This window comes from Festucalex cinctus, chromosome 1, assembly GCF_051991245.1.
Source record: "Festucalex cinctus isolate MCC-2025b chromosome 1, RoL_Fcin_1.0, whole genome shotgun sequence".
NCBI classification, from domain to species: Eukaryota; Metazoa; Chordata; class Actinopteri; order Syngnathiformes; family Syngnathidae; genus Festucalex; species Festucalex cinctus.
In genome coordinates, this window is record NC_135411.1 from 59302427 (window position 1) to 59330420 (window position 27994).

At 41.1% G+C, this 27994-nt stretch overlaps 2 protein-coding genes across 3 annotated transcripts in view; one reads left to right on the plus strand and one right to left on the minus strand.

The window, feature by feature from the left end:
* Positions 1 to 6190: 6190 nt before the first annotated feature.
* Positions 6191 to 27994, minus strand: part of rem2 (RAS (RAD and GEM)-like GTP binding 2) — a 49275-nt gene continuing 27471 nt past the window's right edge. For both annotated transcript variants that reach the window (XM_077497897.1, XM_077497887.1), the window contains exon 5: positions 6191 to 6908. In XM_077497897.1, the coding sequence (XP_077354023.1) occupies positions 6586 to 6908 (323 nt within the window). In that variant the 3' untranslated portion in view covers positions 6191 to 6585. The remainder of the gene's footprint in view (positions 6909 to 27994) is intronic.
* Positions 11911 to 16938, plus strand: LOC144002549 (uncharacterized). The gene is made up of 3 exons (XM_077497875.1): positions 11911 to 12025; positions 12102 to 12203; positions 12284 to 16938. Exon 3 carries the CDS (start codon positions 12453 to 12455, stop codon positions 16698 to 16700), a length of 4248 nt encoding a protein of 1415 aa, XP_077354001.1. The 5' UTR covers positions 11911 to 12025; positions 12102 to 12203; positions 12284 to 12452; the 3' UTR covers positions 16701 to 16938.

A 27994-nucleotide genomic window follows, 5' to 3' on the forward strand; every position in this document is an offset into this window, starting at 1 on the left:
TGCTCTAAATGGGGTATAGACCCTTCCAGTGTGACGTCACGTTGAAGTGTGCCCCTAGCGGTGGGGGGCAGGGCGTCAATGCGAGTGAATTAGAAAACAATCAGTGTGAGCTAGAAAATAGGTCAAACAGTTGATAAATCAGTGACCAATGCTATGGTGAACTTGTGCGTGACCTACGGATGCTCTAATAGCTCAAAGAGAGATGAGATCATTCTTTTGGCTGCCGGCAACGATTCTAAACCCCGCGAAGGACAGTGAGGAGTAAAAGACTAGCACGATGGCTAGGGTGAAACTATGACGCAACTTTTTTTGGTAGCTAGCGGCTTCAAACGACTGGTAGTAAGGTAGGTAGAACTGGTAGTTTGCAGTAATGTAGTGTCCTACTCGGGACATACTTCCCACCTTTTAACGAAAACGCTTGCCAAAAATCAAGCTCTCTACATTCATGTGTTATGGGATGTTTGCCCTCCGGGAGGCGCCGCAGGAGCTAAGCAGTGACATCAGCTGGAAGGGTTCTATATGCCACGGAAGAGGCGGGACTGTTTTTGCACATGAGCTTTGATTGCAGTTCCGGTTCGCAACGTGTGGGCTGCGTCCCAATACTTGTGCTTCTGACTTTATGCCCCTCGGTTGCGCGTTCCCGTCGACAGGTGCTAATGTGCAGTGTGTCTGTCAGTTGTCCGAAGCACTTCAGAGAGCTGAGGCGCCCTGTGGACTCCCGCAAAATCAACGTGAGCATGCGGTTGTGGGGGCGCTGGGTTGGGGGATGCGAGTGTAAAACCTATTAGTTAGATTTTTATGCTGATTGAAACTAAAATTGTCATGCTGATTCTGAAATTTCAGTTTTTCTTTTCTACCATATAAAGATTTTTCACCACGGTAGCCTCCAGATAAGTAAAATTCCACTGAATAGCTGTAGCAAGTAGAGTTGATTGCAATTTGACTCATCCACAGTTATGTGGCAACTTGTTTTATGCAGTTACAAATGAGACATGTGATGTGTATACAGCTACCAATAGCTCAGTAGCTACTATCAATATCTGCAAACATAATTTTAGCATACAGCAGTAAAAATTAAGATTAGTTCTGACTTTTCTCTAAATCTTGTAACCAAGTGGACACATCAGTTGAAAATATATCATTAAAAAAAACAACCAAAAAAAAACAAAAAAAAACTTTGCTTCTGAGAGACTGTCCTTAAGGACAAATGAGACAAAACTTGAACTTTTTGGGAAGGCACATCAAATGCTAAAATGAAGCATACCAAGAAAAGAACACATTTGGAAACAAATGAAAGGACATGATGATCTTTGATCAAACACAATGACCAAATTGAATTACTTTCACTACACTGAGACCCCCCTGTGAAAAAATATATGTTTTTAATCTGAACCGTTCCTGTCCATGCCCAATTTACACCATACTGATGGTGTAATGTATTATAGTGTACTCACCAACACCCACACCTCAGGGAAATTTCTCATTGGTTATGCATAAAGATCACTGGAAATAGTCCTTTGCTTGCAAATGAGAAATCATTCAAAAAGCATTCATTGGCAAACAATTGGCGCTTTTCATCTTTGAAACAGTCTGTCATTTTTATCCCCAGCAGAAAAATGACAGTGTATGCCCACTGAATGAGTCAGAGACAAAGACAGAGGCAGGGAGGAGTGCGAGAGTGGTCTGGTGTCACAAAATGAAATTGTATCATATTGTTTGTGAAATCAAATCCAACCTTTAAAAAAAATAAAATGGAAAAAAAAATACAGCCATTCTTTCTTCTGCCACCCTGATTATGAAGTAGTCATCCACAGTACTGGTTGAAAAAGTAAAACAAGAGAAGATCAACATTAATATATAGGACAATCGAGATAGCAAAGGACTTAGGGACTCATGGTCTCCTAGACAACAGTCTCCAAGCAACCATTACTCCTCAAAGCTCTCTCTCTTTTGAAACCGTTGTCTCTTTGCCAGTTTTTCCTTCTCTCAAGAGTCCTCTTGTGGATCCCCTTGATAGTTGATAGGTACGTGATCATTACACTTGCAGTGTCATAAACTCAAAACTGCAGCTTGTGCTCTGGTTGTGGCCGACTGAGCTCTTGATATTCAGACCAACACATATGACCTGTCAAAATGTTTCTACAAATACGTGTCCAATACCTTTTAGGTACTTAACGGGAGGGGGGGGGGGGGGGGGGGGGGGGGGGGGGGGGTGGTGAAAGGGAGATAGGTGTACCTTTGACGGCTTGACTTCTTTTAAAATCCAATCTCAAAGTAATTCACAGTAGATCACTATTAGCAATGTCCCTGTAGAAGATTGCGAGTTTGACTCCCAAGCCTCCAGCTGCTCATAAATATCTGTTTATCATATATTTACGGATTGACAGCTTCTTCTAAGCACTGACCAAAAGTAGACAGTTCCTCTACGGTTTATATAATAGGATTTCTGTTTTATGTTCTTAAAGTAAGCAAGTTTTTATGCTGGCTGTGAATTTTCATGGGGTGAAAAAAAGTTCACCTGTGGGAGAATATACTAGAGTACAGTATGTGTGTATAGCCACACACAGCACTGCCGTTTTTTCAGCTTGGAGGCTCAATTGCAAATTGGATAACCCACATGTCATCCAATCGTGAGTGTGCCAATAAGGAGGATCATTTAAAAAGTAAACACACAATACTAACAATGGGATGTCAAACAAAAGTTTATTTTCAGTGGAAAGACATGTGGGTGCTTAGCAGACTGTGACAAACAAGTGGGCCTGTATCGGTGACGGTACCCCCTCTTGAGATATCGTTTCCAGAACGTCCTCATCTGGGTCACCTGCATGTTTGCCCCCACAGTATTCAATCTGAGCATACATCGTAATAATGGTAGTGGATGGAAAGAGAAACATGAAAACATCAAACGTCCACAGGTAGTTCAGGTTTCCTCTTCTTTTTTCCCCCCTTCAATGTTCTAACCCAGTGGTTCTTAACCTTGTTGGAGGTATTGAACCCCACCATTTTACTTTGCGCATTCACGGAACCCTTCTTTATTGAAAAATAAAATATGATTATTTGATTTTATTTTTTTTTCTCCAAATTCAAGACAGGTATTGGGTGTATTGGTGAACAAAATGAACATGGAAAGCAGCCTTTTCAGCGATTCTGGCTCTCTACTCATCTTGAATTCATAATTTGTTGTGATTGTGTATTCCCCATCACCATGCAGCTTTAGGAAGTGTTTTATTAGTTTTGCTAGATAGCTAGTTGGGCTGGACTAGAACTAGGACTAAACTAGGACCCAGGGGCAGCAGATAAATCTGCGTTAATTTTGACAAGAAATTTTAGTGTTATAGTCATTTGACTAAAATTAAAGTTTTCGGCATAATTTAGTCATCTGATTGTATTTTAGTTTTATCCAATTTTGGTCGACGAAAATAAAGAACAATTTTAGTCGAAGAAAAAACGAGCAGTTTTAGTCGACTAAATTGACAGTTTATTACTTGATATTTTCCTTGAGCGTATTTTTCAACTTTTATACAGAAAATTACAACACACCTATTTGTGACTGTAGTTTAAAATGCAAGCCACATTTAATACAACACTGTCTTTATTGTTTCAATGAAAATTGTTGAATTGACAATAATATAACTTAGTTTGCACCTAAATAAAAAAAAGTGTATAATTGCTTGAGATTAATCTTACAGCTGCACAATGAATATAAACATGTTTGAACATTAAATAAAGTTCAGTGAACACTGAACAGTTTCTGAGTGGTTCTTTTCTCCAATCCGCGTTTCATTCCTTCGGATTGGATTGTGTGAATTTTCGTTACTGTGTTGTATTCATTTTCATTTTAGTCAGTGACGAAATTGTCAGTCAATTTTAGTTATCGTTATCATATCAATAAATAACTTCCATTTTAGTTTTCGTTAATTTTCGTCTGTAAAAAAAAAAAAAAAAAATTAACGATGAAATTTTTTCATCGACGAAATTATCACTGGATGCAATGAAAACAGTAGAGGCCCCAGAATTGAGCCCTGTGGAACACCATACGTTCCGTTTGCACATATTTGCCCGACAGCTTTCTTTTTTTTGCTCGACATAGTTATTAGTATAAAGGGAATACAATAATAAAGAAATCACACGATGTACCATCATAACAGTCAAATCGACTTCTGAGTATACCAAATTCCTTGCCGCACAGATAGGCCAAGCAGGTCGGATACGTCTTGAGCCCCTGGCGTTTGATCGAGCCCAAGTTAAGAACCACTGGATCAAGCATTCCGTGTCACCTTTGACCCAAAACTCAGCATTATTTATTCCCTAAACCATTTTTTTAGTCCACTTCCTGCAGTAAAGGGTTCTCTGTGCTGATTGCTTATGGTGTGATCAGCAATCATATGGCTTGGGTAACACTGAGAGATGAACGTACTGTGTGCCACCAACGATGATAAACACAATTTTCAACTCAGTAAGGAGGAGAAACAGAGGATGTAGAGAGGGATACAAAGGGGCAATTATGTGAAATAAAGGGTTTTGCCTTTGCGATGGTTTTGCTAGCTAGATTGTGCAATTACCTATTGGCCAGTGAGGTACAGTCAATGCATGAACCTACAGGGCCAGCCGTCTACTGAGCATGCTATAAAACAGGATCCACAAAATGTTTACATTAGGTTGCTATCAGTCTACGTTATCAATGCGTGCTACTTGAGTGTGTCTATTTGTGACATCCACCCCCTCCATCCATTCGTCTTTCAGTCCTTTGTGTGTCTTTCCGTCCGCATCTCCCATCAGGTTAAAGAACATGTGATATGCGGTCATTTAATTCTATCCTTCGTAGATCCTCACATTTGTTTTTCAATGGACTGACGTAAGATTTGAAGATTATTTCTGTAAATACTGAAAAGACCCTATATTGCTGCACTCCTGGAGAAAAGAATGAAATGTAATCACACCTGAAATACTTCGGCATGTTGTCAATCCCTGAACATTTGCAAATTAATACATCCTCATGCTTTGTAAAATAAAGGTGACGGCAGTAATCTGAATAAACATAAAACTCCTGAGGTGAAACATGAAATGTGCTATTTTATTGTTTCCGGCAGAGGTGGACACTTTCGTGGTTAACGTCGGATTGACGGGTGGCCACCTTTTGGAGAGTGCTGCCACTGTTATTTATTTATTTATTTTCCCCCAAAAATACACGTACTGAGCCGGACTTTCTGTACTGACTCAGATCGGCTGACTTAAACCTGCTTCCGTCTCGTGTTAATTTCATCAAACATTTTAAAATTTAGTCTTAGTTTTAGTCCAGTTTAATCTCGCTTGTTAGTTTTTAATCATAGTTTGTTTTTGTTTTTTTGCCAACTTTTAGTCAACTATAAACTAGCATTTTAGTCTATATTTTAGTCCAAGAAAACAATTTTATTGTCAACAAAAACTGCCAACGTTTTAGTCTTGTTTTAGTCAGGACAATCATTTTATCCCTGTATATTCTTTGTCAGCAGATAATGTTGAACATTTCGGATCAAAAACTATTTCACATAGAAAAAAAAAAAAAATCACACAGAAAGACAGTATATCAACAAATGGCAACTGTAGCTCCATGCTATGAACTAGTAAATTAGCCAGCGTTAGCGGTTGGATTAACATTATTGTTGGAAGTTGAACGTTATAGCAGTTGGATTAATGTTACGTCATAACAATAATTTACTTTAATTTTTAACCTTTCACCGTGAATCCACCTCCTGTCTGTCCCATGCATTTGTGCATGTTGCTCTATAGTCACTACCGGTAGATTTGAAAGGGGGTGTGTCACAGTGACAGATTAGTAGAGACAGGAGTTTACAAAATCATATAATTTTCGTCTCGTTTTTGTTCATGAGCTAAAATGTCCAGTTTTAGACTTTAGTCCAGTTTTTATTAAGTATATTTTCGTCTCGGTTTCATTAGTCAATGAAAATGCTTGCTGATTTAGTCCCAGTTAGTTTATTAATGCGGGTTTTAGGCTAGCCTAGTCTAATTTTAGTCCGGTGAATGTGGGTTGACGAAAATGTTTTTGTTAACGAAATTAACACTACTTCCATCGGTGCTCAGTCCATTATTCGAGACTTTCCATCGTAAAGTGCTTGACGAAAATGTGGAAGCACTCACCGAAAGGTGGGGCGACGTAATGATGGAAGTGCCCACCTCTGATTTCCTGTGTAACATAGGTAAAAGTTCATGTCTATTATTGTTTGGATCCCAGCTCATTACACCATACTGTTGAAGAATTTGGGTTTTGTATATAAGCGTTCAAGGTTACATTCTTCCGTTAAATCTACCCAACCAACTGTGTACTGTTTTCGGACTTGATTTCATCAATACCTCCTTAAATCACATAATTTATCTCCAAATAGCGATTTGAAGGACCTGCAGCATGTGAGCCCCTAATCTTCAGCCTGAGAGAGCATGTGCATCTATTTGTGCCTTCTCTTTCTTCCTGTCATTCCCGCTCCTATTTATCCTCTTCCATTTGACGTTTCACACCTCCCCCTCCGGCATGTTTGGCGTGTGTACATGTGTTGGAGTGTGTCTTGAGCCTGTGTGCGTGTACATTTGTCACAGTGCGCTGAGGTCGTGGCAGGAGCGAGACTTCTGGCGAAGGATCTTGCTGCCCCGGTGGCGGCTCATCTCTCGATAGCGTCCCCTGTCACGCTCTCGTCCGTAGGAGCGCGGCACCAGCCCTGCCAGAAAGCGCTTGGCCCGGCTGGTCAGGCTTTCCCTGCGGCCCGAACCGGGGTCGCCGTCGGTCCAGTTGGGTCCCAAACAGTCGCCCCTCGCGGCCCGAACGGCCGCTTCTAGTAGCTCGTTGGTGCCGTGTTCCAGAGAGGCTGAGAGCTCCAGGTAGTGGCAGTCGAACATCATGGCGCTGGATTGGGCCTCTAGTGCAAAAAAAAAAAACAAAGAGGTAAAAGTGACCTTTCAAAGTATCACATGTTGGCTGATCGTGATTAGAGTAAACCAGATGTTTTGATTAAACAGGGACAGTCCTAGATTTTGAGCCTTGTGTCCCGAGTCCCAGCGGATATGCAGGTTCCTGTTTTAATAAGGCTGATAATGGTGAGTGGATTGACTTATTTACACCTCCTGATCTGTCAAACAAGATAGCATTTAGCGTTAGCTAAAGTGACTAGACTAAGTGCAATTTCTAGAGAAATTGTATTGGAATGCTGAAAGTTGAATGCTAATAGCTGAATGCATGTGGAATGCTTATGAAATAAATTGAGATAATAAATTATAAAATTATAACCTCCTGGTTACTGGACAATGCGCTTTACCAACTGTGCCACCAAGCAGTACCAGACATAAGTGATATATATATAGAAGTGGGCGTGGAAACTGATACTTAAAAAAGTTAAATGTCTGTCCCATTGAAAATGAATGGGAAACAAGTTGATATTAAATGTTAAATTATGCAAGTAATGTAAATAATGTGGAATCAGACAATATATACCCCGGGAGGCGTGAATTTATTAAGCTAATTGAAATTTGAACAATGTAAATTGGAAGTATGATGTCGGAGTTGTTATGCGGCAAAAAAGTGTGGAGAATAAAAATCACAATAACACAACCAGTTTGACTCACAATGAAATTTGTTAGAAATAGTTCCTGGTGAGAATTTATTGTAGCCTATATTTGATTTTTAGCAGAATTGTAGTGTCACGGTTTTAAAATTTGAACATCTGGTCACCCTAGACAAAGCATTAAACTATCACTGAATCAGCGCAACCATTGCATTCAATTTCACCAAAAACAGTGAAAAGTTAGTTGACCTTGTTTTAAAACATAGAGTATTATGCTAGAGTAGCCATGGAAAACCAAGATGAAGTCACAATTGGACTGAGTGGACTTCAACTAAAATGTTACGATACTGTCTCCTAAGCTTCTTTTTGTACAGCATTAGAGGTCAAACAATCCATTGTGCACAAGATAACGCAAGCTATCACCATACTGTATCTCACAAGTACTCTCAAATCTCACGAGAGCTCAGAAATCACAACAACATATGAACTCCATGGGCTCTATTTTCGTAGCCAGCGCGTGTATACTCGGGCATGAAAACTGGTGCATCTTGATTTTCGTACAACCCTCATTTTGTTTGGGAATTTGGCAAACCACACTGCACCACACTGGACATTCCTCGGGAGCAGGGGCATTTTGTTTTACACTCCCCCGGCACACCTGACTATTTGGTGACTGAAAGCAGACCAGACTTTAGACCAGGTGAAACCAGGTCTAAATTTGAGATCTTCATGCAGTTTATTATAAGCTTACTTTGACTGATGGGTCCAGCGAGTCAGGTTCTGCTTCTGCTTAACTCTGTTTACCTTCATACTGCTTTGGCTGTAGCTTATCTCTGGAGTGAGCACTTCCAATCTGTGCAGTGGGCAGCTGGTGTGTCATTAATGCACAAGAAAAGACTTTTAAGGCTGATTATTTTTGAGTTGAAAAAAAATAAAAGTCAAACCTCATCCAATCACTTTCAAATTATTGCAATGTATTTGCAGGAGAAAGGTCACATTTTGTGTGCGTATTGAAGTCTTTTGCCCTTAATCCTGTGTATTAATCTTGAGGGATGGTTTCAAATACGATCAGAACCAGGCGGTGCGGAAGATAAAGTTTTGACAAATGTCAAAGTATCACAAATATCATGCAAATACAGCAATTTAAATTGTGACAACAAAGTATTTGATTTATTAACCACCTAATTTATATTTAAAAAACAAAACAAAAAAAACATGTACAACTAAATGATAAAAACATATCACATGAGTAGCACAGTGGAGTTGCATTAAGCACTTCTGCCACAGACGAGAGGCTCTGGGTAGAAACTTGCTTTTCTCCGGGCACTTTGGCTTCCAAACCCCCCCCCAAATAAATAAATAAATAAATAACATGAATCTTGGTTTAATTGACGGCCGTGAATGGCTGTCGATATGTGCGCTGAAAATGACTGGTGAGCAGTCCAGGGTATCCTCGTAACAGATCCACCTTTACACCTTCCTGTCACGCCACCACCGGCGTGACGGCCCATGCTTTTATTTTTCATAGTCATGTTTCCTGTTTTATTTTGATATTTTGATTCCCTTCTCACCCTAGGTCACTTGCCCTTCCTGCCGCTCCCTAATTACCGGTTCCCTCCCATGATTATCACCACCTGTCACCAATCAACCCAGACAATAAAAGCCACCTGCATTCTCCCCTCAGTGGTACTGACACGACGAGGAAAGGTAGGACTCAGACGCAGGATAAAGGTAGGCCACAAAGGCAACAGGTTTATTTCCGGCCAACAGCTGTCTCCTCTCAACCTGAGAGGAGAACGGGGAATCAAAAAGTTGAGAACTAAAAACGCTCCACTGGGGAGGAAAAAACAGGCAAAAGGTACAGGGGACAACAAAAAGCGCTCCGCTAGGGAGGAAAAAAGGTTCAAGGCACAAGGGGTAACTAAGGGCGCTCCGCTGGGGAGGACAAGGCACAAAAACAAGGCAAAACAACAAGGCACCGGGAACAAGGACTCGAGGACTGTGGGCCGCTTCCATGCACTGAGAAGTGTGACACTTCTGCACTGAGGAGAGAATGCAGGTGGCTTTTATTGTCTGGGTTGATTGGTGACAGGTGGTGATAATCATGGGAGGGAACCGGTAATTAGGGAGCGGCAGGAAGGGCAAGTGACCTGGGGTGAGAAGGGAATCAAAATATCAAAATAAAACAGGAAACATGACTATGAAAAATAAAAGCATGGGCCGTCACGCCGGTGGCGGCGTGACACTTCCAAGATGACAGGTTCTGAAAATAACTTTGATCAATATATTTTATTGTTGTCTTTTGAATATTTGGCAATAAAATATGAAAATATGTTTTCTATTGCACCAAAAAATGTCACTATTTTAATACTAAAATAAGTATTAGTGAATGTGCTTAATATTTATGAGAGAGAATATTACAAGGCCGCTTCTGTCAAAATTTGATGGATGACATTCTTAATTAGATTAGGGGGGTCATGTATGGGTCATGACCCCTCCCTAATGAAGATTAATGACCCTTTAATGACTTCCAGATGTCATATAATGAGGGTTAATGACCCTTAATGACTTCCTGATGTCATTTAATGAGGGTTAATGACCCTTAATGACTTCCTGATGTCATTTAATGAAGATTAATGACCCCTAATGACTTCCTGATGTCATTTAATGAAGATTAATGACCCTTAATGACTTCCTGATGTCATTTAATGAAGATTAATGACCCTTTAATGACTTCCAGATGTCATATAATGAGGGTTAATGACCTTTAATGACTTCCAGATGTCATTTAATGAGGGGTAATGACCTTTAATGACTTCCGGATGTCGTTTAATGAGGATGAATGACCTTTAATGACTTCCGGATGTCGTATAATGAAGATGAATGACCTTTAATGACTTCCGGATGTCGTTTAATGAAGATGAATGACCTTTAATGACTTCCAGGTGTTATATAATGAAGATGAATGACCCTTAATGACTTCCTGATGTCATTTAATGAAGATTAATGACCCCTTAATGAAGATGGATGATGTGTAGGTGGTGTTCCTACCTGTTTTTGCAGATATCATGGCTGACCCGGGTTCAAATGCTAATTGTTTGGTTAACTTCCGGATCCGGTGCACGCCCCCCTAGATTGAGTGAATAATGAATAATAATGAGATTGAATGACGTGATCGGAGGGAGTGGTTTAGTATGGGTAAAACCGCCGGGGGAAAAGTACTAGCCATTTCTATTATGGTGAAGGGGGAAAAGTATGCACAAACACGGCTCAAAGATTGTATTTTTAGAGGTTGTAAAACAAGAAGTATAAGGTAAGGTTAAACTGTGATACGGTGGTTGGTATTATGAAATTAAAAAATATGAAGTTATACATTATATGTAAAAATGTTGTAAGAGTCGTTCGTGACTGCTGGGGTTGAATCTGAAAATAAACGGATAAAACTATATAATTTCCCCTTACTGATATAGTTACTATCTGACATTTTTGTTCAATATTTCTGTGAGTAGGGGGAAGCATATGCAGTCAAAGATTCATGGGGAGGTCAAATGTATGTCTGTGCTTGTGTGCGCGTACGCGCATATATGGCTGCATGAGGGTCAAAGAAGTGTGAGGACAGACGGGCGGCTGAAGAAGTGTGAGGTAAACGATGGCTATAATGTTGTTAGTTTGAAAGACAACGCTTCCTAAAATATATTACAAAAATAAGCATGTACTCTGACGGTTACATTTATATCAGTATCAATTTTACAAAAGGAAAATGGTGAGCAGGTCTCCTCACCCCCTGTGAGAACAGAGGGGTTGCTGGTCATAAAATTAAATTAGGCTGAAGAAGAACGGACACGCAACTAATTGTGAGGGTCATTTCTGAGGGTCTATTAGAAATTTATGGATTTTAAATTGCGTTTTGCACACCCTCCTCTATGTATAAATATGAGGCCTTCGCAATGCCACACTCACTTCTCTGAAAAATTCTCAAGAGGTATCGGCTCTGAGCTTCCAAGATGAATCAAGGTAATTAACTCTTGATATTATCTATATATGTATATATACTCATACAAATGTGACACTTATATTCACTTCTATTAATGTTTTTGCTATGAAATAAAAAACCCCTACATCTTAATGAAGCTTCTGGAAAAGCAAGCATCTTAGTGAGTGATTTATTTATTTAATGGAATGATGCATGCCTTTATTTTTATACTTATAGCGTTTATTTTATTTTTAAGTTATGAGAGATTTTGGAATAAGTCTGTATCAATATGTATTTTTGTTTTACATTTATTTTAATTTTATAGAGTTAGGAGAGTTTATTTTATTTTATTTTATTTTATTTATTTTTTGAATGAGTGAATGAGTTCGTATTTTCTTATTTTAAATTTGAATTTTTACAGAATTAGAAGCGTTGTTGGATGAAATTCAACTGTATTATTATTCAGGGTCACAAGATGGCGATGTTGTGCCAGGAATCCGGCGTAAGTATTTCTTATTTTGAAACATTTAGAGCTTTTTCTTGCTTTAAAATTAACTGTTAGTAATGGATATTTACAGAATTGAATGAGGATGTGAACGAGAGGATTAGACAGCCGGAGATTTTCGTAATTACGAGTGATGAGGAAGAATTGGATGACGAATTACCTGCAGGAGTGAACGGTAAATTTCCTTTTTTTAAATAAAATAAAACCTATGTATTACTATTTTTTAAATGAACCGGTAATGTTGTATGATTATAGGTGGTGATATACTGAGCGAGACGGTCCCAGAGCTCAACCTGAGGTCATAATAATATCTGACGAAGAAGAAGAAGGAGAAGAAGAAGAAGAGATATTAAGGCGTGAAAACGTGAGGGCCGAAGAGGAAGGTGAATTCGTCGGGTTTCCACCGATTGAAAGCGAATCTGAAATGGAAAACTCTGAGGGGGGTGACATGGATTTAGATAATGTAGGTCAAGGTTTGGCTGAAATTGTAAATGCCTTAAACGATGAGATCTCTATGCAAATCGAGCCTTTTCAAATGCCTGATGAAATCGTCGACGATGATGGCGATCCGTTTGTGGCTATAAGACACATTGAGGATTTTATTGATTTCTTTAATCCTTTAGAGAGGGCTCTTGCACGTCTTAACCAGTCATCTTCAAACGGCGAAGCCGTTGAGGACATACTTGAACCAGACATACATAGAAATGACCAACAGCAATCCTCTGTATCATTTTCACAACATTCCCAGCCACACCCACACAATCAAACGCAACATGTAGAAGGTAGCAGAAGTACACATTGCCAGCAGACACTTGTGTCAAATACACAAAACTTTCAATACCAACCATACACGCACAATCAAACGCAACAGACAGAAGCTGGTGGTAGTAGTACACCAGCTAGACAAGACCTCCAACAACAGTCTCGGGTACATCGACACATTCAAGCAGAACATCCCCCAGCACCAACCCCCAGTACACAATCCACCTTGCAACAATCTTCAGACACAAACAGACAGGTGGGGGGACAAGTTAGGCGTCCGAATTTTAACAACTTGGAGATAAGACGACGTCTAAATACAACGAGACCCGAAGACCCCCTTGATTTTGCAGCCTTCTACACAAACATTGGCAATAATTTGAATGAAGCTGTGCAGGAGGTAATCAGATCGACTAGTCGCGGTGATATAGTCCAAGCAGAAATAGTGGGTGAAAATGTGAGGGAGCACTGTTACCTAGATGCTGTTAATGACCCGAATGACGTAACTGACGCAGTCCATAATTTGCTAGATCGCATCGCACAATCTAATACAGAGGTACTGGCCGACAATAGTCTAGAACTTGTTGTACAGATTGTATTTGATGTTAATGGCGGAGGAGGTGCCAAACGCAAACTAATTTTGACTACAAATGATGAAATGGTTCAAAAGAAGAAGAGATGTTTGTACATAACGTATGACAAAGATGATAAATTATGCTTTGCTAGATCGTTAGCATACCTGCTTGACGGATCGTTGACTGTTGATCAGGCTACACAGAGGGCTCGTTATTTACAGCAAAGCGTGGGGTTGACTTGTGAGACTGCCGTTAGTCTGAGGGACGTACACAAATTTGAAACGCTTGTGAAACGCAAAATCGTTATAGCTTATAGAGCGGATTGCGAACGCCCGCTGTCTTTTTTTGAGACGCAATACCCCAAATCAGAGGACTCAGTGTTCTTACTGCTATTAGACGGACACTATTATGGAATAAAATCGGTTAAGGAGTTCATAGGGAAATCCTACTTTTGCAGACAATGTTACAAAGGGCATAAAAACCAAGAACAACATAGTTGTGAGGGGCATTGTCACATCTGTCTCGACCCTACCTGCAAACAACAACCGTTCAAAGCCATTCATTGTAACGATTGTAACAAAATATGTCAGAACGAGAGTTGCTTCGTTAAACACAAAGAACGCAGACAGACCTCAAAATCCGAGACTAGCAACTGTGAGAAATACAAAAAATGTAGCGAATGCAGTGTGGAATATTACGTCAAATCACAGGGGGAGAATGTTAAACATAAATGCCCTCAAGCCAAATGCACAGTATGTGGAGAGGTTCTACCTAAGGGCGGTGATGAGGCGAGAGGAAACCCTCATCTGTGTTACATGCAGCCTCTAAAACCGGAAGCGCCTTGTAAACAAATAATTTACTACGATTTTGAAACATTCGTAGGTGCTGACGGTAAACACAAACCCTACCTAGTGTGTACCAAATCGACAAAGGGGGTGGAAAAACATTGGTTGGGTCTTGATTGCGTCGAACAATTTCTTGATTATGTCAGGAACCCTCGTTTTGAACAGTCTAAACTAATCGCTCACAACGCCAAAGGTTTTGACGCTTACATCATTCTAAACAAAATGGTAGACATGGGGGTTAATGTCAGCGTCATTATGCAAGGGAGCAAAGTCATTTGTTTCTCAGATACGGACTACAAACTGGGGTACATCGACTCCTTGTCCTTCCTCACGATGCCCCTCAGCTCCTTGCCTAAAGCTCTAGGTTTCATCGATCAAACTAAAGGGTATTTCCCCCATGGCTTTAGCTCTCTAGACCATTTAAATTACATCGGTCCCTACCCTGATCCAAAATATTATGGGGTAGAGCGTATGTCGACGGTCCATCGTACAAAGTTTTTTGAATGGTACGAGGTAGCGTGTAAGGGAACCTTCAATTTTGCTCAGGAAGCTCTAATGTACTGCAGAAATGATGTGAATATTTTGGCGACAGCTTGTGAGAAATTTAGAGAGGAGTTTCTTAATGCGACTGGTACAGACCCGTTCAATTCTGTAACTATCGCCTCCTCCTGCATGAAGGTGTTCCGGAACAATTTCCTAACACCTAAAACATTGGCTATTACGCCGACCGATAATTACATACAACAATCCAAATCATTCTCACGCGATTCGATCCAATACCTAATGTGGGTGGCGCACAGCCAAAAAATACCTATTATTCACGCCTTAAACAAGGGGGAGGTCAAGATCGGGCAGTACTATGTAGACGGGTACGCTTTGATAGACGGCGTAAAATATGTATGGGAATATCTCGGATGTTTCTATCACGGATGCCGTGAATGTTACGATCCTACTCAAAAGTGTCCTATGAGTAAACGACCGTTTCAAGAAAAGTTTGACAGGGTTAAAAAGAAAATACAGGATCTAAAAGTCAAGCACGGTGTACAGCTTGTGTTGATGTGGGAGCATGAGTGGCTGCGGTTAAAAAAGTCAAATCCGGATGTAAGAGAGTTCTTGCGCAATTCAAAATTCCCTGAGCCTCTTATACCACGTAAAGCTCTTTTTGGAGGGAGAACGAATGCCTTCGTGTTACGTTATACGGCTGCCCCCGGTGAACGTGTAATGTACGTCGATGTTACATCGCTTTATCCTTTTGTCAACAGCACATGTGCCTATCCGTTAGGACATCCTACCATCATTCACGACAATTTCGATGACCCCCAAAAGTATTTCGGGTTCATCAGAGCTAAAGTCAACCCTCCACGAGGCCTCTATTTCCCCCTGCTGCCGTACAAAACGGCAAGAGGTAAACTGGTGTTTACACTTTGTCGCACGTGCGCAGAACTTAACAATCAAGAAAGTTCGTGTTCGCATAACGATGACGAGAGAGCCTTAACCGGTGTTTGGGTTACGCCTGAATTCAACAAGGCTCTCGAGCTGGGCTACACCGTATCACAAATTACGGAGGTGTGGCATTTTGACTCGTCGAGTAGCGACGTCTTCAAAGCATACATCGATACATTCCTTAAAGGGAAGCAAGAGGCCTCGGGGTATCCTTCCTACGTCGTTGATCAGGCAGGTAGGGAAAAGTACATCGAAAACTATGAGACTCACCAAGGTATTAGACTAGACCCCTCAAAAATAAATGTGAATGCGGGTAAGAGGCAGGTGTCTAAATTATGCCTCAACAACTTTTGGGGCAAATTGGGACAGCGTGATAATTTGGATAAAACAGAGATTGTAAGCAGCACAGAACGCTTCTTTGAATTGTTATTTTCGGGGTTGTACGAGATCAAAGCCTTTCACTTCCTCAACGATCAAAGGTCGATCGTGCAGTACAGCTACCACCGACGTTGCAACGTCCCCCCCTCCAAAACCGCTAACATCTTTGCAGCATGCATGACTACGGCTTATGCACGTCTAAAAATGTACGCATATTTGGAGCGACTGCAGACGAGTGTTTTGTACACCGACACGGACAGCCTCGTCTATGTAGTCAAAGACGGCGAAAGTCCTTTGGAATTAGGTGACTATTTGGGGGATTTGACTGACGAGTTGGGAGGAGATAGCATTCAGGAGTTTGTTTCAGCGGGTCCTAAAAGTTACGCCTACCAAACTAGGAACAGCATGAAAACGGTAATGAAGGTAAAAGGTATCACACAGACCCATGACACTTGCAAACGCGTCAACTTTGACAGCATCAAGAATTTAGTCGAAGGGTACATTGACTCATCAGGCACACAAACCAGAACGATTGAAACGCCTCAACACACTATCGTGCGTAACAAAAAGGGTTTTCACCTAAAAAACAGGTCATTCATGAAAAAGTTCAGGGTAGTATATGACAAGAGACGTCTTATCCCCCACGGACACACCCTGCCTTTCGGTTATTAGTGTGTTTTGTGAAATGGAGTTAAATCAAGTTGATTTTGATCCGAGGCTTCAACCCCCCTTTTCTTGTTTAATATCTGGACCAAGCGGGTGTGGAAAAACATATTTTGTAAAAAGTATCTTGGAAAATTGTAACCATGTTATGAAAAGTCTTCCTGACAATGTTGTATGGATCTACACTTCTTTTCAACCTCTGTACGAGGAACTTCAAAAGCTGAATAAAAATATTAACTTTGTGAAAGGTCTCCCTGATTCTTTTGAGGATGAAAGTTTGTTTCCAGCGCGTCAAAGTCATTTGGTTATTCTGGACGACGTCATCTTTCAGGCGTCGGACCACCCTGAGGTCGTAAGAATTTTTACCCAATATAGACATCATAGGAATATGAGCGTCATCATGTTAACGCAGAACATTTTTCATCAAGGTAAATACAGCCGGACAATCAGCCTCAACAGTAATTATATGGTGTTGTTTAAAAACCCGCGTGATAAATTACAAACGAGTGTTTTGGCTAATCAGATATTTCCCTCAAAGAAAAAGTATTTTTTGGAAAGCTTTGAAGACGCTACCAAAGACGCTCACGGGTATTTATTAGTGGATTTAACCCCGACATGTCCAGATCAATATAGACTGAGGACGGGCTTACTAGCTCATCAGTGGCCTACCGTCTACATACCCAAGACTTAATAAGATGTCGAAGCTTTTAAAAAGAAATGCTCCGCTGCTCAAAACTTTGTTTCACGCCAAGCCCAAGAAACGTAAAGACATACTTTTGCGCGGTCCCGCTAGCTTGGTGAAAGCTCTCTGCGAGATTGCTCTAAATCTCTTAAAAGGTCACATACCGCTGAGTCCTTCGCAGTATAAGAGGCTAAAAAAGCAAAAGAAGGTGATCAGAGAATTGGCCGATAAGAAAAAAAGTCTGAAGAAAAAACGTGCTGTCTTGATTCAAAAGGGTGGTTTTATCTTACCCTTGTTGGGGGCATTCGCCCCTGTCCTCGGAAGTCTTTTAGGCGGTCTAATAAATAAATAAACTTTAACCAACATGAGTTTGAGAACAGCTCAGAAAATGATTCTTGTCTCACCTCACCAACTGGAACGTTTAAGCAGGCCGGAACCAACCATTCGAGAGACGGCGGAGCGTAATTTGGATTTTAAAATGAAGGAGGTCCTAGAAGATAGTTCTCTAGACCAGTATGAGAAAATTAAAAAGTACCAATCCTTGATGCAACGATATTTAGGGTTGCTCAAACAAGGGGAAAACGAACGACGACCAATCAACCTGACTCTACCTGCTGAGACATCAAACACATCCCCATCAGATGAAGCGACGGGTTTGGAGAATGAAGCCTGGCTCGACATCGTCCAAACAATCCCTCCTCGTTACCGTAAAAACGCCGATTATGTTTTAAGAAAACTGTCTACCGACGAAAGAGGTTGGACTCCTCGCAGCGAATTCATCTTCAGAGGTAAGCCCGTCAGAGGATCCCACATGACTGATTTACTCAAACATCTCATCGGCAAGAATGTTTCATCGCAAGGTCCTAGAGGTTGGAGCGAGTTTCTACACACCCTCTCAGAACTCAATATACCCGAAACAACGGTTTCTAACCCACATGCACGCGAGGAGTTGAGACGTCTAAAAAACGGCTCATATACACCTAATCCCATTGTTAAGGAATCTTCAAACGGGAAAAAGAAAAGAAAACGGACTGCTTCGACTATAAAGTGGGAGGGGTTTTAAATATGACACTTATTTTATGTAAGGAAAAACACATCACTCTGTATTGCTTTTTAAATTGCTTTTATTGAATAAATGATTTGAAAAACATAATCCGTTACAATGACATTTTTTAAATTTGTTGAAAGAACATGATTTTTGTCCTCCGCATGGTTTGCAGGTAAAAAACCGGTGTCGCCGAACAAAAGCAGATACCATAGCATCATTCTTGATTACATCGTCGGTGTAGCAGTCCATCACATCCTGGTAAGACTCTCCACACCCTCTGTGGCTCAGGTAGTACACACAATGAGGGCCGCAGGCCGCTGACAGTTCGTGTTGTAACTGGCGATTATGGTAAATTATACGGTTAGAATACTTTTCCAGAAAAGACTTTATACTTTGTGGGTAATATTTAAAATCAGGGGGAAAGCCGAAGGGGTCGAAAAAAGATGCAGAGTCGTCCTTTTCCAAGGTGAGAGCCAACCAATGTTCTCCGGGTTTAGAGCGGGGGTGTGTATTAACTATATAGTATATGGGGGGCGAGGGTTTCAAGGAGGATAACTCGTCCGAAGCGTAAACGCCTCCAAATAAATGTCCTTGTAAACGTGTCATCAAACTCTCCAATTCCCTTCCGTTCATCTCCTCAGTAATAGTCCATTAACACTTCCCTCTTCGAGTTAATTTCTAAAATAGAGTCGTAACAAGCGTACACAATAAGTGTGGCGGTATGGGGAAGCGGGGTCCTGAATCTCATCTCCAATCTGAGTGTACCGCTGGACACAGGGGATAAAGCCTCTGTGTCCTGGCTAGGATTTAGATTAAAGGCAAACAGAGCATAGCCTTGTTGAAAGTCTTCGTGGTCTATACTTAGAGGTAAATCTTTTAAAAACCTCCCCGTCGAGGTAAACAAGTTATGAAACTCGCGCACTGCGTTTCCTGCGTTAAATTGGGGTTGAAACGCCTTAGATGGGATCTGCCGCCCTTCTTGAGTTAGGGCTAGGTATTCAATATTGTGGTGGGCAAAGTTAAAAGGATTTAAATTCTTCCGCCCCACAAAAGCGCTGTGATTGACGAGTGCTAAAACCACATACTTTGGCGTATGTCCCAAAAAGAGATTGTCTTGATGGCAGATCCTCGATAACTGGGGTATAGAGTAAGTCTTTACGTTGATCCTCGATAGGGGGTACAGCGCGTTGTCTTTGTGGAGAGCCGCTGCGTGACCCAAAGAAACGGCCGGTGCGACCGCTACTTTTTTTACAAAAAGGGTGGCTCCTATTATCTTCAGAGAGCAATCAGCGTCGGGGGGACTCATTAAACAAAAATCATCGCTGGCTCTTGTTAGCTTTAGCCTTAGATCCACGTTATTTAAGAGGTATCTCTCACAAAAGAAAATATCCGAGTGAATGGGGCCTAGGAGTTGAAATTCCCTGGACCCCTCAATCAATTGGGCTCTGTGAACCAGCCCTTCATTAACATCGTTGCCCGTGAGCGATGTTGAATCCATCCGCCCTCGTGTATCTTTGAAGAACATGGCTGTGCTAAATTGGCTTTTGAGAGAATCCTCTGAAAAGTTTAACAATGTTTCAATCATAGCTCTGTAAGGGTGAGTAGCGCTTGATTGTGAGATGAGTCTATCCCCTAATGTAACATCTACTTGGGTAAAGATTGTGTTTAACGGATAGTTAATGATGCCTACGTGGTCGGTGGGGCCCAGATGAGAGCCGTCTCTGTGTGTTACTCGCAAACGCAGGTAAAGCATTGTGTCCGAGAGATCCATATATTTAGAACCGTCCCCCGGTATGAAGAATTCAATGGGTCCTTGCTCCGTCAAAGCTGATAAGGGTGAAATTTCGACGTATTGGCTTTGTTCTATCGAAAGTTGGGTCATTGGGGGTGAGAACAAATCTAATTCCGACAGAGTGCATTCTTGCGACTTGTGATGTAAAAGAGCCATTTTCGTCAGATTGTTTAAGAGAAAATGTCGGCGTTGCTTCTTCGGCGCTTCCTTCTTGAGACTGATTTCCTTTTGACTGCACGCCTACGCTTTTTATGAGTAACCAGTCTCTGACCTATCGGTCTCCTCGAAGGTCTTCGAGCCAAAACCATTAACCCGGATCCATCTTGATTCTTTTCTCTTCTCTGTATTCTTTCCATCGCACGTCCTGCTACATCCATGGCAATATTTTTAGCCGCCGACTGCAGGTGAGGTTTCGCTACTGTAAAACCTTTTTTGACTAAAGGTACGACAAAACGGAAAAGTTTAGAAAAAATGGAGCCCAAACCTCGCCCATATTGCACAGGGGCCCCGTGAAAACCCGGAAGCGACCCTCCTGCTTGGGTTTCGTAATAATTAACAAAGCGATACAGGTCAGGGTGTGTCTCCATCACGACCATTGTTTTTTACCTCGGTTTAAAATGCAGGGTAATAATTATCTTTCCGTATTTAAAATTAACCGGCTGATTCTGATCCGTCTTAATCTGTATTCCTACTTCTTCAATATGTCTCCTACTAATAGGCAGGTAGTAAGCAGGGTTGAAAGTTTTAAAAATAAACTCCCCGTATCTCCCTTCGATCGGAACAGTCCTCAATAACGGAGCATAGGCATCCCCTACCGTCTGGTGTTGCACCACGTCTGTATAAACGTATAAATGGTATTGACCCGCCTTTATATCGGCTGGGTACGGGGCAGGTAACCAATTAGCTTTTATAGTAAACCATTGTCCTTCCTTCATACCAAGTATGTAAGCCAACGGTGCATTAAAGCGGATCTTATAACATCCGGTTGACGACATCCAAAGAAATTTCCGCATATTAATATCGTAATGGAGTAAAATTTGGTTGCCTATTTTATTTTTTATAATATACAGAACCGCCTCTCGTAGCTTGTCAAGATCTTCATATTCCCCGGATGTAATATCTAAGGTGTGGGTTACAAATTCGTTTTTATCAGACCCCCTAGCTGTCTCGGAGTTCTTTGCATCCTTAGCTTTGGAAAGCGTCATATCTTTTATATAGAAAGTAGTCTGGTTTTCGGGTACGTTTATCCAACTACGAGGGTATGAAATCTCAGTCAGGGCCACCTCCCAACTTCCTTCGAGATCAATGTGTTGGGCCAAATTCACTCTGAACTGTGAGATTGTGTTGTCCGTATACACATCCATACTAGCGTTAGAAGGTAGAGTAACGTAGAATCCTCCATCGTGTAAGGGATCCATGCCGGCTTCTGATACAAGTTGTATTTGAAACTCTTTTTTAAACGTCTACAATCTGAGAAGCGGGGACCCAGCTATCGAATTTCGAGGGCCATCCCTTCCAACGAACGAGGAATTGTCTCTGCCCCCTCACCGTGCGCCTTTTAAGGATTTTCTCAATATGGAATGTGTGGTCTTTTGATACGCTCACCTTCTGTAATTCACCTTCGTAAAACGATCCTTCTATGACATCCCCGTCATAATCTTTCAGTTTGTAGACGGGTGGAAAACGAGGAAGACATTCAGATATGGTAAACAATTCGTCCGTAAAGCTCTGCTCGTATTTTTTATCAAACACTCCTCTTAATTTAGATATCCTCACCACATCTCCTGTTTTAAAACGCATTTTTAATTTCCCACTTTGCTCTATCGGCATATTACCGTATAGATTCTGGAAAACCTGTTGAGTATTTCCTTCAGTAACTTGATTGGGCTTCATTTTTATACTTTTATGGTAGCTTTCGTTATAACTACTTACTAAATCTTGTACGACGTCGATATACCTGCGTGTGTTTCTGGCCGTAAAATATCTCCACATTCTAGTTTTTAAAGTTCTATTAAACCTTTCAACAACCTGGGCTTTCAGATCACTGGCAGTAGCAAAATGAACAATGTTGTGTTTTTTCATCAGGTTCTGAAAATGCCTGTTAAAAAATTCTTTACCCGCGTCGGTCTGTATTTTTCGAGGCGTCCCACTCTCAGACAAAACAGATTCAAAAGCTTTAACTACCTGCGGAGCCGTCTTATCCTTCAAAATGCGTACGTAGGCTTTTTTTGAAAAAACATCGATGACGGTCAGTAAATATTTAAATCCATCGTTGACGCCAGCCAGGGCCTGCATATCGCAGAGGTCTGCCTGAAATTGATTCAGCGCCCTTGGGACAAAAACCCTGTTTCGTGGGAAATTGATTCTAGCGGGTTTGTGTAAGGTGTAGGCATCTTGCTCGATTAAGAAACCCCTAACTCGATCACGATTTACTTTTTTACCCGTAACATCCTGTACACCTAAGTGTAAACGCTCTACACCACCAAAACTGGCCGGGTGTGAGGCATCGTAGTAAAGCTTCTCCATACACTTCCTCTCAGCCATCATCATCAGAAAATGAATTTAAATGATATATGCAACGATTATTTATTGATAAATTCACACAGACATGACTTCTTTTGTTTTTTTTTTTGGTTTATTACATGATTTCCATAGTATAATCATACACAATAGTAAAAATGATTACATGCATAATGCTAAAAGGCAATACTAAGAATTAATATACTCAAGGACTCGGGATAAGACATAGGGACTAACTTTTAATTCAACGACGGTTTGAAATTCTTTTAATTCAACAGGTAAGTCTAAAGGGTAGTTATTTTCTAGACAGTATTTTGCAGAATCAACAAACAGAGTCAAAATTGTTACCAGGTGACCTACACCCACGTCATCACACCATGCATCCAGAACGGCTTTAATTGTATTGGCCAAACCCAAATGACTCTCGTTCACAACACGTCTGACAAAACAATCCCAAGATACATGAAATAGCGAATGAGACAATGATCTGACTTTTTGCATAATCAACAACATTTTGTCAATTCGTCCGTCTCGGTCAGAAGTATGTAGAATGGTTCTCTCCAGAATGTCCGCCCAATTACACAAACCGTAATATCGAAACAACAATTTTCTGAAGATATTCCCCATCGTGTGTCTCTATTTAGAATTGTAGTACTTGTCCAGCAGAGTCTTGAGGTCGTTCGACAGCGATCCGGGGCCTTCAAGGGCGTCCAGTTGCTCGAGCTTGTCGAGTATCTTCTTCTCTTGCTCGAGATCTAGCAGGACAATCTCGGCCGCTGTCTTGACCTTCTTAATGTCGGTAGTCAGATGAAGCAAGTTCAACATGTAATGAATGCTGGGGAGGAATTTAGGCGTGCACAACAATGCTATCACACGATGATAATGTTTCCTAAAATACTCATCATCGTCTATTTCTAGACACTGGTGCTGCCTCTGGCTGGGATGGTTGATTAAACAGCCATTACATTCATTTCTACTGTATTTAACTATAACTTGATTGAGGAGATGTCCTATAGTCTGTTTTATACAGTTGTACTTATCCCGACACAGCCAACTGTCCGGGGGCCCGTTCCAGACAAGGTCCCAGTCCTTGTCAAGGTTTGTAGGTGAAGGCAAAGCTGTTGGCGGGCACCCCTCCACAACGTCCCCGTCAGAGGTTAGTTGCTGCTGAGGCTGCTGCTGCTGAGACTCCTGAGGCTGCTGAGGAGGTAGGTGTTCGTGCCGGGTATTGAGTTCCTCAGGAGTCATCAGCAGTTGTGAATACTCCAGCGAGGCAATGTACTCATCGGTCAGCTGCACTTCTTGAGAGTTCTCCGGCGGAGGGGTGTTCTCGTCGGCAGTCGCGGGGTACTGAGAACAGTCCAACTGCTCTCGCTCAAGGTGGGTCGCGGCTGCCTCAACGTCCTTTCCCTCCTCAAAGTCAGAGCTCTCTGTCTGCGTACCTTTTGAGACTTTAAGCCGCGATCCTTCCACCAGAGGCACCACACTCCGGGCACCCAGAGGCGTCCACGATGTTGCCAGGCGTCTGGAACTCTGTCTGGTAGGAGGCATCGTTGTCGTCGTTGGCTTTTTCAGGCAAAGTGTAGTCCGGCTGGAGACTCCTGCTCTTATATTACATAGGGGCGGTTATATGGGAGGGATTTGTTGTAAAGAGGCGTATTTTCCCATTGTCTAAGTGGTAGGGGGGCTGTCCTTGAGGGGGGTTGGCTTATGACGTCAGAGTAGGCGGTTCATAGGGGCGTTGACTACTCAAACGTCAACGCCTTCCTTACACCCACAATGTTTCGCCAATGCCGGCTGTCCAAAAAGAGGGTGGAGATTTTTTCAGAGTGCGCATCCATCCTCTCATTCCATTCAGCCAACGGTAGGGTCAAAACCCTCAAAAAAACACCACATTCAGTGTTAAATGCTTCCAAAGTAAAAAACAGTTCATTCTGATTTGTGCGATCACCAGTCTCTATCAGGTTGTTAGAATCAATTTTCACCTTAAAAAACCAACGACCTGTAGGCGTTGTCCTCGAGACCCATGTAAATGTTAAAACATTCCATGGTTCAGACGACTTCATACATTCTTTCAACACTCGAGGTACCAGTTGATTTAATATACCCCAGTCATTAGAGTTTAGAGTCCCATAGCCACTAGGTGATGTATTTTCAACACCGTCCATGCTAAAATACAGAGACAGCTCACCCATCTCGTAAAGGAAGCGGTATCCCCATGAGGCAGATGGATCCAAAGACCATATTTCCTCCAAAGACTCTGCGGGGGGTTTCTGAATACGTCGCAAAAACATCTGCTTCTTACGCGGCGCATCCAAAATCGAGTCAGTCCCAGTGCGTCCCATCTGCACTGAAACATTTGTCTCGCTGATGACATTGATTTTCCCCGCCATCCTCGCTGTAGCTCTATCGGACTGTTGAAGCGCTTGTTATATCCTTTTTACCCATACTAAACCACTCCCTCCGATCACGTCATTCAATCTCATTATTATTCATTATTCACTCAATCTAGGGGGGCGTGCACCGGATCCGGAAGTTAACCAAACAATTAGCATTTGAACCCGGGTCAGCCATGATATCTGCAAAAACAGGTAGGAACACCACCTACACATCATCCATCTTCATTAAGGGGTCATTAATCTTCATTAAATGACATCAGGAAGTCATTAAGGGTCATTCATCTTCATTATATAACACCTGGAAGTCATTAAAGGTCATTCATCTTCATTAAACGACATCCGGAAGTCATTAAAGGTCATTCATCTTCATTATACGACATCCGGAAGTCATTAAAGGTCATTCATCCTCATTAAACGACATCCGGAAGTCATTAAAGGTCATTACCCCTCATTAAATGACATCTGGAAGTCATTAAAGGTCATTAACCCTCATTATATGACATCTGGAAGTCATTAAAGGGTCATTAATCTTCATTAAATGACATCAGGAAGTCATTAAGGGTCATTAATCTTCATTAAATGACATCAGGAAGTCATTAGGGGTCATTAATCTTCATTAAATGACATCAGGAAGTCATTAAGGGTCATTAACCCTCATTAAATGACATCTGGAAGTCATTAAGGGTCATTAACCCTCATTATATGACATCTGGAAGTCATTAAAGGGTCATTAATCTTCATTAGGGAGGGGTCATGACCCATACATGACCCCCCTAATCTAATTAAGAATGTCATCCATCAAATTTTGACAGAAGCGGCCTTGTAATATTCTCTCTTTTATGGTACCTTTTTCTTGTTTTCCGAATTCCAATATCAAACAAAGAACATCATTTAATCTAGGTTTAACACTGCAGCATTACAGCAGCTGTCAGACCTCAGCAGAATCCCTTAACACAAAGAAAGAAAATCCCAAAACACATTGGCAGGGTTTAATACCTATGGCAGCAGATTGATTTGAGTCTTATAAATAGTTTATAACAGAATTTGGGAACTACCTGGTATTGTTGCACATGAGAAAGATTAACGGGGAGGGAGGAGCCAAACACTGAGGAGTTGAATAAGATGGTACAAGGACATGGGTAAAGGGGAGCTGAAACTGGGGGGAGAAGACAGTTGAATCGAAGGGGACAAAAGGATGAAGGGAAGATTGATAACCTTGTTGTTGTTACTGATTTTAAATGTCTTCCATATTTGAAAGCATATCTTTCCTAAGTGAGGGGGCAATCATCAGCTCCATGGCAGCGAATGAGCTAAACTTCTGACAATTATTGTTCTCATGAAGGGATGACAAAGAGTAGTTAAGAGATGTTGGAGAAGCCATGCTAATTGCTAATCTATCATGGCAGCCAGTGCCCTCAGTTTTGATTTGGACTTTGAGATCCGCATAATAAAGGTTCTCAAAATTGCATTACAGTAGATATTAGCATATTTATTTATTTATTTATTTGTTTGTTTGTTTATTTATAATCAATTGAACTTTGCTAAAAGAGCATACAACCCATTCAAAAATACCAGGTTTAAACTGAAATTGATATATTAGTGTTTAAAATTCCCCCACTAAAAGTTTTTCTAGACAAGAAAATACAGTTTGCTGCTATTTACAATATGAATTTTAAAAATAAAAACCGGTTATTACATTAAAAAGGAAACCAAGAGTTCATTTGTTGTACTGTCGTATGAATAAAATCCTTGCTTGAGGTCCCTGGAATTGACCTGCAAAAAGTGGATCCTCAAAATTAGAAAGTCATTGATAATTAAAACTGCCTTGAGCCTTGAAGGGGCATTTTTTGTGAGGTTCTGCAGTGATTGTGAACCTTAGATGTTCTACTCTACAAGATAAGAAAGGAAAGGAAAGAGACAGTGAGAATGCCGACTTAGCCCATGGAGCCAAAGTGCATGTTAATCAAAGCCCGGGGGAGCACGGCCGTTATGACTATATTGAGCCAGTGATAAATATGTTGAGTGTGAGGGAGAAAAAAGGGACAAGGAATAAAAGTGTCACCGTACATGCCATAAATAGACTTTATGACTTCAGCTCTTTTAGCTTGACCAAAGGTTCTGCAAGGAAGACGTTAGGATGTTGTCTCGCTGTATCAGGCACACAAGAATACACATGCTTTGGCCTAAAAGAACATAGAACATCCTTGTCAGGTGTCACGGGAATATAGGAACATTTTCATACTGCTGACCTCATCCATGCTCCGAGCTTGTTTTTATTTCCTAGTGGTGAGAAAATGCTGAGTACAGACATCTCTCATTATTCAAAGTCACATTGCTCCTTCTCCTCATTCCACTGAAGTGTCACTGAAACCTGGACTGACAGTTACAAAAAAGTCAAACATGATTTGATGAAATTGATTACAGACATTATGCTTGTGTGTGTTTTCCAATAACCAGCATTGAAAATCTAAAAGTAGTTGAAAAACAAATCTGGCGTAATCCTAAATGGCAATTTAAAAAAATAATAATAATTTGAGGAACTGGAACACAATTTCAAGTGTTTGACTGCCATGTACAGTATCATATAACTATAGTCGTGCATAGCAGCCTGCTAGACTAGTGGTTTACACATCTGCCTCCCAATTCTCATGTTCTGAGTTTGAATCTTAGATAAAACATGCATTGGATAAGAATATGTTAGAGTAACTATCCATTCTAAATGTGAAATGCACAGCACAAATTGAATAGAAGCTTCACATTTGTCTCATTTTTCAAGGACAGGTGAACCACCTTTGGTTCACAGACAACTGCTCACATTTTTTTTTATGTATATATAAAGCATCTCACGCATCTATCTCATCC